Source organism: Neolamprologus brichardi, chromosome 8, assembly GCF_056152115.1.
Source record: "Neolamprologus brichardi isolate AB-2024 chromosome 8, ASM5615211v1, whole genome shotgun sequence".
Lineage (NCBI taxonomy): Eukaryota > Metazoa > Chordata > Actinopteri > Cichliformes > Cichlidae > Neolamprologus > Neolamprologus brichardi.
The window spans coordinates 27,716,453-27,727,305 of record NC_142111.1 but is presented as its reverse complement, the minus strand read 5'-3'; the positions used below and the strand labels follow the sequence as shown (position 1 = coordinate 27,727,305).

Sequence of the window (10,853 nt, the reverse complement as noted above, 5' to 3'; positions counted from 1 at the left end):
TGTGCCATTCCCTTGTTTCCCTCTGTGTTGAGTTGTGACAGCTCAAAGAGATCATCTGGCTTAAGAATATCTTTTTTAAAATTACAGCTGTTCCACCTCCTCGTCCAGATATCCGAGGTGCACCGAGAAATGAACAGACATTTTGTTGACTCTGAAAATTATCCATAGCAGATTTGTTCGCCAACAATGCATGAAAGAAAACTGAATGGTGATGATGCCAAACAAAAGTGTAGCAAAAACACTTGCACAACATGTAAACAAACACACGAACAAAGGCAGAGGTACAGTCAAACACAAGCGCCATCTTGCCTGCAATTTATGCCAAGATTCCTAACAGAGGATTTTGCCAAAGAACCAAGAGGTCCAAGTGTCTCCTTTTTCCCAGACATGCATTTTTCTGATGCAGTGATCATTATTTCAGTTTTGTCTTGATTTAATTGAACTGCCTCCCAACCACCATTTAACACTGTCTAGTCACTTTAACAAACTGTGGAGTTTAGACATTTCATTTAAATGAAATGACGTGTACAACTGAATATCATCTCCATAGCAGTGATAAAAGAGACCCTTAAAGGTTGACAGAATCTGCCCAAGCAGATACAATAAAAACAGCAGAGGCCCCAAAACACTTGTGTGCACCTTCCTCCACCCTTTTATGCCACACTGTGACATAAAAGAGTCACATTATTCAATCTTTGAGTCACAGGCTGTCCTCCCTCTTCACCACAGCCATTTCAATGACAAAATCCACTAGCATGCGTCCTTCTGCATTTCTCTCCTTAACACCAGACCTACCCAACACCACCTCATCAGCTCTGTTCCTTCAAGTCCATTGAAGTCTGTGTCAGTCACCACTCTCTCCCGCCTGAGGACTGTCTCTTCCACTTCATCCAAGTTACTTCATAATTCCTCTCAGTTTCTTTTGGCACCTTGTTCACAAACAGCACTGGAGGCAGTCGTTGATAATCCAGGCCCGACCACGCCAGTATAGAGATCTCATTTGTGCTGATCTGCATGTTTGCACTGGACGCCCTTTCTGACCCAATCCCAATCCTCATTTATCGAGGCTTGGGACTAGGACTACACTAGGAGTACACTATCTTGTGGCTGGGTTAAATAAGTAATCAGGTGTGATCAATTAATATTTTAACATGTGAAGAGAATGGAATATACTTACTTTTGTAATCTAGTAATGCAACTGTGATTACATTAAACATGTTACTATCCAGTTCTGTGCTCATTACATTCTAATTCAGTTTCTTTTTACTTTCATTTAGCACTCACTCACATACATCACCAATGCCATAACCTGCCCCCAAATAACAGCTTTGCCCCTTTTCCATTAGCACTTACTCCGATTGACTCATCATAGCACGATGATATACCTGCCGTGGCTTTTAATCAGACTCGGGGACCATGACTTTGTTTTTCTAGTGATTTCCCACGTCGCTGGGTTTCAGAAATGTTGGTTTTGATTTCCATGAACGAGGCACTCTCATGGCTCATCATTGACGCCACTGACCAGCCAATCTCGGAACATTTGGAGCGATCACTTGGATTGCTGGTACCGGGTACTATGACCTAATGGAAAACCTTGTAACCGTCGCAAGATGATTTGAGTAGGTACTAATGGACTTGTATGTCACTGAGTCACACCAGTGGGAATGAGAATGGCCTGCAAAAAACAAACCTCTGTAAGACTCTGCAGTTTTAATTCATTGTCACCAGTGTTTATGACCTTCATTTCTTGGTGTAATAACAGTCAGATTGAACGTTTGTAATTGAAAATAATCTTGTAGCTCTGAAAATTTTTTTGGTGTATGATGACAAGGTGTCTTAACCACAATATAGTTTCATGTTGGATTGAAATTATACAAACTGCTTTCATATTTGGTTAAACTGCCTACGTGGAATTGCCAGAAGAAACTCAAGAAATTCAAGGAAACACAATCCAGGGAATTTTACAAACATGAATCCTTTCCCTATTTGCCGCAGATGAATGAACTCCATCAGACAAGCACAACACTGCATTTATTATTTAAATATAGTTGTTGTTGTTAAAATGATAACTTTGGGAGTTTCTGTTTTGTCTGTTCAGCCAGTGCCTTATAAAACAACATTAATTAATGTGGTTTAGGACTGAAGAAGCTTCTTGGATGAGAGGTGAAACGTCTTCAAGAAAGAAGTCCAGTCGCTTTCTTGCAAAGCTCCTTAGACAACATTGGTTAATATACAAAAATTAGACATCAGTAAAAACATTAACTGAAACATTTAAAGGTTATCTTTGATATTTAGAGTTCATATTTAACGTGGCTATAAAAAAGGCTTATAAAAATGGTAGAGGGGATTGCAAATTCAAAACAGTCTATTCTGAAGTACACGTTTGGACAGAACCAACTGCTGACATCACTGAGTTTTTCACAACATGATCCACGATTTTTAGCTTCCCAGTTCCTTTCAGGTTTTAAATCATACTCATTGCACGTCCTGCATCTTTTTGCCCAAGTTTACAGATCCGTGTTACATGCTGAGTAGGGTTAGGGTTACTCTGTTGTCTTACTTCCTCTTTTAGTTGGTAAAATGACCAACTGTCAGCTGACTGCAGCAAAATCTAGAACCGCATACCACGATGTTAGAGGAATGAGAGCAACACGAAACTGTGGTGACTTTGAGTAAAATGTCAGTGAAGCACCAAGACCTCAGGGCCCTTGTTAGAAGGAGCTTGTGACTCAACCTCAAAAGGGACTCACAGCTTAAGAGTGATTTAAGGAAGTTCCCAGAGCAACTCTGAACATATTTTTTTTCAATTCTGATCTTATGCTTTACTTATATTAACGATCAGAATGGACAGTGAAATGAACAGAGCTAATCACAGCATTCAGTTTGTTTATACATGGTGTACTGTAGTTACAAATTCAATCTAATGTTGTCAATGTTTACTCTGAGGACTCAAACACAGGACACAATGGAAAAGAATGGTGAGATTACACAACTAGATACTTCAACCACTCTTAACCTAACATTAGCTGTTCATAACACTTCCTACGTTGGAATAGACGTCAGCACGAACTATCGCATGTACGCCATTACCTGCCAGAAACTGGAAGTAACGCCATTTTCATGTAATTTTTAGGGCCTTATAAGCCTATACCTGTCACGGCTGGCGGGGTGAGCCGTGTGGTGTGGAGGAAAAGGAGGACCCAAAATGCAGACAGCCGATATGATGATATGAGTGAGGGTTTTATTTACAGTGCACAAATAACACAACTGAGGGCAGGACAGAACATAAACCTAAACTGGGTGAGCTAAACAACAAACCGGAGATCATACGAACGGGGTGAGTGGCAGAGAGACGCAGACGAGGAACAGGACACCATGAAACACAGACGAGCCGACAATGAACACAGACCGACACCCACTATATATACACACACACGGTAAACTGGTAATGGCAGACAGGCGGGGACACAGCTGGAACCAATGGACATAATGAGACACAACCCTACAAAGTAAAACAGGAAACACACAGACTGTTTTACAAAACAACACGGGGACATGAACAGAGCACCGAGGGAGACGCAGGTAGGGAAGATAAACACAACCAAACACCAACAACCAATACAAGATCAGAAATAAACTAGAAAGTGATAATCATCAACCGAAAGCGCTGGGTCACCGACCCAGGACCATGACAGTACCCCCCCTCCAAGGGCTGGCTCCAGACAGCCCAAAACAAAAACAGACGACCAACCCAGGGCGGGCGGCGGGGGGTCCAGGACGGAGGGACCACAACCAAACAAAAAACAAGCTCCAGTGGGCCAAACGAATTGTCCAAAACACATCACACACACTGGAGTTCCCGAACAGGGTCCCAAAACAAAGTTCAGGAGGCCGGCCCGGAGGCTGACAATTCAGGTCCAAAAGCCGACCGCGCGGGAGGCAGCGGCGGCGAAGTGGAAACAGTTCAGGCGGCCGACCGTGCGGACAGCAACGGGGAAACAGTTCAGGCGGCCGACCGTGCGGACAGCAACGGCGGCGAAACAAGTCAGGCGGCCGACCGTGCACACGGCAGCGGCGGCGACGGGGAAACAGTTCAGGCGGCCGACCGTGCGGACAGCAACGGCGGCGGCGACACAAGTCCGGAGGCCGGCCGCGCGGAAGGTAGCGGCGGCGTTTGGGAGGACGTCCATAGCGACGATGACGCCCAACAAGCGGCCTGGCAGATGACCGCCGATGTCGAGGCGGCAGTTTGGGACCTGAAGGTCGCGTGGCCCCTGCAGCACCAGACGAGGCGGAAGCTGAGGCTGGACCAGGCGAGGCGGAAGCTGAGGCTGGACCAGGCGAGGCGGAAGCTGAGGCTGGACCAGGCGAGGCGGATGCAGAGGCTGGACCAGACGAGGCGGATGCAGAGGCTGGACCAGACGAGGCGGATGCAGAGGCTGGACCAGGCGACGACGATGCAGAGGCTGGACCAGGCGACGACGATGCAGAGGCTGGACCAGGCGACGGCGTGGGTGAAGCCGGAGCTGGACCAGGCGACGGCGTGGGTGAAGCCGAGGCCGCAGCTGGCGAGGATGAAGACACGGAGGCCGCAGCTGGCGAGGGTGAAGACACGGAGGCCGCAGCTGGCGAGGGTGAAGACACGGAGGCCGCAGATGGCGAGGGTGAAGACACGGAGGCCGCAGCTGGCGAGGGTGAAGACACGGAGGCCGCAGATGGCGAGGGTGAAGACACGGAGGCTGCAGCTGGCGGCTGGACGGGCTCCTCGGGCCCTCCAGCTGACGAGGCAGGAAGCTGGCTGGGTTCTCCTGAACCTCCAGCTGACGAGTCTTGGGGCTGGACGGGCTCCTCGGGCCCTCCAGCGGACGAGACAGGCGGCTGGACGGGCTCCTCGGGCCCTCCAGCGGACGAGACAGGCGGCTGGACGGGCTCCTCGGGCCCTCCAGCGAGAACACTCTCAGGACCAGCGGGCACAGGGGCCCCTGGCGGGCGCAGAACAGAACCAGCAGGCGCGGAGACCTCTGGCGGGCGCAGAACAGAACCAGCAGGCGCGGAGACCTCTGGCAGGCGCAGAACAGAACCAGCAGGCGCACGGGCCTCTGGCAGGAACAGATCAGAACCAGCAGGCGCACGGGCCTCTGGCAGGAACGGATCAGAACCAGCAGGCGCACGGGCCTCTGGCAGGAACGGATCAGAACCAGCAGGCGCACGGGCCTCTGGCAGGAACGGATCAGAACCAGCAGGCACGGTGGCCTCTGGCAAACACAAAGCCGACTGCGGCTGCACCGAGCATTGACTCAGCTCAGGCAGCGACAGCCGGGTGCAGTCCTCAGCTGGCTTCTTAACCTCCAGGGGTCCAGAGTCTGCTGGGGGCTGAAACCCAGCCTCTGGGGAGGCCCTGGAGTGCATCTCAGTCTCACAACTGGCCAGCTCTTGAGGAACGTTTGCAGGATTGTTTGGTTTGTCTCTCTGCCTGGAACAGATGGGTGAACAATAGTTTCTTTCAGATTGAATTGGCCTAGCTGGTTGTACAGGAGGAGTTGGCGAAGATGATGGCATAGATGACTGGGCTAGTGGGGATACGGGGGGCCGAGCTGAATGCTGCTGTGCAGCTAAACGAGCTTGCGGCTGTGCAGCAGGCTCAAAAAACACAGCCCCGGTATAAACCGTCACTAGTTCTGGTGAAACAAAAAGAGTGTCTTGTCCACTCACCACAGCCTGTAGTGTTATAGTCCTAGTATCTGGCTGTGGGGTGACGCGCCGACGGTGCGATCGTCGCCTCCTCCCTGCGGACGGCTCCGGCGGGCCGGGCAAAACCTCCGGCGGGCCGGGCAAAACCTCCGGCGGGCCGGGCAAAACCTCCGGCGGGCCGGGCAAAACCTCCGGCGGGAGAAGCTGACGTGGCTGTTCCGGGGCGGCCGTAGTCCGCTGCTGCTGGACAAAGTCTGTGGATTCCCGAGCTTGCACCACCTCCCGGGCTTTATGCAGGTTGCGAATTAAGTCCGACAGTCCCTTGAACCGGCAGAGGTAGGAATTTCCCTCCAGGATCGCCTCGATGGCTTTTAACCCCACCACCTTCGCACTTGCGTTGGTGGTGTGGGTTACCCAGTCCATCAGGCGTTGGATGCGTGCGAGGTCGCTCTCCCCAGACAAAGCTGCTGGATCCATCTTGTGGTCGGCTCGTACTGTCACGGCTGGCGGGGTGAGCCGTGTGGTGTGGAGGAAAAGGAGGACCCAAAATGCAGACAGCCGATATGATGATATGAGTGAGGGTTTTATTTACAGTGCACAAATAACACAACTGAGGGCAGGACAGAACATAAACCTAAACTGGGTGAGCTAAACAACAAACCGGAGATCATACGAACGGGGTGAGTGGCAGAGAGACGCAGACGAGGAACAGGACACCATGAAACACAGACGAGCCGACAATGAACACAGACCGACACCCACTATATATACACACACACGGTAAACTGGTAATGGCAGACAGGCGGGGACACAGCTGGAACCAATGGACATAATGAGACACAACCCTACAAAGTAAAACAGGAAACACACAGACTGTTTTACAAAACAACACGGGGACATGAACAGAGCACCGAGGGAGACGCAGGTAGGGAAGATAAACACAACCAAACACCAACAACCAATACAAGATCAGAAATAAACTAGAAAGTGATAATCATCAACCGAAAGCGCTGGGTCTCCGACCCAGGACCATGACAATACTGGCGTTTTTAAAAGTCATGTTTGACTTTAGGCTTTTCTGTACAGATTCTGGGATGCTTAGAACTCAAATTGCACTGCTGGAAATAGTTTATTTTGATCCACATGCTGTTTTTGTTTTTTTGTTTTTTTGCAAATTTGCATTATAATATTTATTTTTGTTTTTCCTGAAGTATATAAAAATTGGTGTGTCTCAAAAATAAAACTATGAAGACACTCAAAATAAATTTCCTGTGGTGGGAAACTATTTTGTGCAACTTTTTTGTATTTACAGTTTTAAGGGGTTAAACCTCTTAAGTTTCTCTAACTAGAAGTATATGTATAAAAAACGACAAAAATTTTCTTTTCTTTTTTTTTGTAGTTTATTGCACTTTTTTGCAATTTATATAGTTACTATGGACTTAATGCATACGTATTATTAAAATTTGGGCTATAACAGTTGTATTGATGGATAGCAACTTGAAATGCTCCCAAAAATGGCACTAAAGTATGTAAAAATAGAAAGATAAGGCAGGATTCAGCCACCACTGATTCCTTGAAATCGGGAATCAGTGGTGGCTGGTAATTGAAAGAGGATTCAAATGTTTAAAGGCCAGTAGTCTGTTTGTCTGTTATCTGAGGATGGTAGCTATACGACAGACTCACTTCAGCTCCTAAAGCATATCAGAAAGCTTTCCATATGTGGTTTGCTGTATGACAAGCTTGGCTGTTCCTAGAGACTGGACTGTGTCCACTGGACTGGACTGGTGTTGAGGAATCAAAGCACTTTCTCATGTCTCATTCATCGAATCAAGCACACATTTATACAGCACTTTAAGCCATGCTAAGCGCTTTCTAACATCCAGAGTTCAATGGATGCATTGAGGGAAACTCAGTTTGGCATGCAGTATGGAGGAACCAATGATCAATTGACCAGCCTTAACCTCCTAGGACCTGGCATCCACATATGTGGACATCACATTTTGGGTTATTTAGACCAAAATACTCAATTTTGCTTTACAAGGGCCTGATATGCACTCATGAGGACATTATACTGCTTCTGTTCTATCTAAATTTAAACAAATATCCTCATATGTGGAGCTCATTTTTCTTAGAAACAAAAATTAGGTAAAAAAGAAAAAGATCTGGTAATTCTTTGTTTTTACATTCTTCAGGTCCCAATCAGCCCAACTATCAAGGAGATATAAAAATTGCATGCAGTGGAAGAGTTCGGGTCTTAGGAGGTTAAGATTGAGTGACTACTCACTCTACTACTCTTCCATTTGAAGCACAAACAGGAATAACATTGGTGGGAAAACATGCACTTGCATCAACCATACTTTAAACTTTTTTCTTACTTTTTTGTCTTTTACTTAGTATTGTAGAGTGTTAGTTTGTTTAAATCGTTTTCTCTCAAAGATTAGAGTTGAGAGAGTTTTTGTTCTCCTCATATACCGTATTTTTTGGACCATAAGGAGCACCAAACAAAACAGTCAGATAAGTCAAACTTCACTCAACTCATTCTTCTTGCTTCCTCCACTTCTGTACCATTGATTCATTAATGCTGAAAGCATCTTGCAGCTGCTCTATTCCCATGTTGTTGCAGTATAGGAATGACTAACCTCGTATTGTGGATGGATTATCTCAGTTGTTCTCCTGACTGAAGCTTAGTCCGTTTACAGCATCCTGCCATGCGATTGCATTTGTCTCTAACCATCGGGAACCTTCATGTTAACTTTTATTGAGTGGAAAAAAGTTAGCGTTCATCCTCCAGCTTCACTGTGTTTATGCTATGCTATGCTAACATAACCCAACAACAGTAACCCTACAAACTTCACTGCTGTTTAGTTTTCTGTCTTCATTTATGTTGGAAGTGATTGCAGAGCTGTACGTTTGAATTTTTTCAGAAATCTCTCAGTCAGAACATGCTATATTATATATGTATATATATATATATGGTATATTATCTTTAGGTAGAAACTAACAAGCTAACTTCCTGCTAACTTGTAACTCCCTTAAATGTAATAAATTGTGTTTTCATGGATGCCTGGATGTTACTTAATTAACTTAATTGTTACACCCGGTAAAGCAGCATTGCTGATCACTTTTTTAGTGTGAAAAGTCAACCTGAAAAATCATCTGAAATTGTGGGCTGGCCAAAAAACCTCTCAAACTCTTTGAGAAAACAAGCATGGGTTACAGCTTAATTTTTTGCCAGAACTGCCAGCCCAATTTAAAGTAAATTTTCTCAGCAAACTCACTACTTTAACAAAGCTAGAGTACTCTGAAGTGTAGTATTAAGAGAGCTGACCAAAAATTAAACCATACTATATAATAATTTCTTCAGTCTTTCATCAATTGGATCCCATTCCTATAAGACTGTTAAAACGTTGTACCATTAATTAATGCTTCAGTTCTAAATTGGAACAATTAATCTGTTAACAGGATATGTGCAACAACCTTTCACAGTGGCTGGCAAACAGGGAAATGAATCATGTCTGTGTTTTCCTGAATTTCAGTTTCTACCACGTTGGCAGCTTACTCAAAAGTGGAAGCCAGTTTTCACCATTTCAATTCAACATGAAACTTTAATGTGGTTAAGACCTCCAGTCACCATAGTCCAAAATGACTTGTTCAAGGCTACAAAGTTTTGCAAGTACAAGTGTTTCAGCTACAGTTGTGATTACACAAAGAAATGAATGGCTCGTGCACTGCAGCTTTAGAGCAGGCCATTATTATTCCCATTGGGGAGGCTCGGTAACAGAAGATGTGATTCAGGGGAAGGTTATTTGGTTTTGGGGAGATGAGTCAGCCATTCCCAACTTTTACATTGTACAGGGTTACTCTGAACCCTTTTTTGTACGTAAACAAAACCAGTAAGTGAAAGAAAAAGTAACAAGCAAGAGGTTCAAATGGGACCCAAACCAGGATCTCCATCTCAGGATCTCTGTCAGACATGGGTAAGACACAGAATCCAAGCAGAGGAAAAGGTGAGTCTAAAACTTAATAATTTAAGTTATATTAAAACTTTACTTTACAATATAAAATGCTTTTTGATAATTGTGACTGAGTCCTAAATAAATATAAACTGTAGCTGAAACTGAATTGAAATGTAGGCCTGGTTGATTGTAATATATTTGATGTAACCAAGACATGCATAATTGGATTACAAAAAAGTGAATGCATTCCACTCTCATTACATTTAAATATTACTTACATTGTCTCTTTAAAATATGACAGATGACAAATATTAAAATATTATTTATGATATATACACAACACTGATTTTTTATGAGATAAATTGCCCTGACCTGCTGTAAGTGCCAATTGTGGAAGATGAAATTCTCCCAAGATGCCGAAAGTAAAGACATTTAAAAAATATTATGTTAAAAGTTTTAGAACTGATTTATCATTTTTTACTCAAATAATGGTAAAAGAAATGCAGACTCTGAAATGTACTCAAAGTTAAAAGAAGTTTTTTCAGGGACATTGCCACCAGCTATTTTTTTTTTTGAAAGCTAAGTAAACCTCATGTTTTATTTATAATAAAATAATAATACAATGAAATATAAACATCATTTTTAAAAACTGAATGAACTGACAAAACTTAAATATCTTATTTGTAAAACACAAGCAGAGAAAAAACACTTCTTCTTTTATAAAGAAAAAAGGTTATTGCGTCCATTGTAGGCCACTGACTGCCTCCAAACCTAATTATCTTTGGCTATCATGGTTCATTTCCATGTAACCTAACACTGACCATGAGCCCCACAGCTGCTCTGCACCAGTCCAGTACTCCAAACGTACTGGTGCAACATGCCATAAGCTCCCTTTTTATACAACGTTTGAAGAACATGCAAGTTAATAAAGTTCACTCTCTTTTGTAGGATGTATCACAATATGAAAAAAAATAACTTCACATCTTGTACAGATCCAGTGTCTGACAAACTCTAAAAAGAATGAGGACCTAATATTTAAGCTTTAAATTTGGGGTTTATCAAATGTCACTGAGCAGTCCTTAACTTTAACATTTCTCTGTTCTGTCTTTCTTATCTTTCTCCATCTGTGAAGTTCTCGCTCATTCTTTTTTCTCCCTGTGAAACACACTAGCTGTTCGTTTAGCTAGCAGACACACAGTGCAGCAA

The 10,853-nt window shown here is 44.4% G+C and overlaps 1 protein-coding gene across 1 annotated transcript; it reads right to left on the bottom strand.

Moving 5' to 3' along the window:
• Positions 1-2,591: 2,591 nt before the first annotated feature.
• LOC148101868 (uncharacterized) lies at positions 2,592-6,266 on the bottom strand. The gene is made up of 5 exons (XM_087845208.1): positions 5,881-6,266; positions 4,873-5,838; positions 4,076-4,794; positions 3,852-3,994; positions 2,592-2,611 (listed from the first exon to the last, which is right to left on the bottom strand). The coding sequence occupies exons 1-5, from the start codon at positions 6,166-6,168 to the stop codon at positions 2,592-2,594; spliced, it is 2,136 nt and encodes a 711-aa protein (XP_087701334.1). The 5' UTR covers positions 6,169-6,266.
• Positions 6,267-10,853: the final 4,587 nt, after the last annotated feature.

Excerpts from the sequence above, each read along its gene's own strand:
- LOC148101868 (XM_087845208.1), bottom strand. The coding sequence starts at position 6,168 with ATGGATCCAGCAGCTTTGTCTGGGGAGAGCGACCTCGCACGCATCCAA. Across the intron at positions 5,839-5,880 it reads GTCAGCTTCTCCCGCCGGAG|GTTTTGCCCGGCCCGCCGGA; the intron begins GTTTTGCCCGGC and ends GGCCCGCCGGAG. Across the intron at positions 2,612-3,851 it reads GACCCTGTTCGGGAACTCCA|ATTTTGCTGCAGTCAGCTGA; the intron begins GTGTGTGTGATG and ends ATGCGGTTCTAG.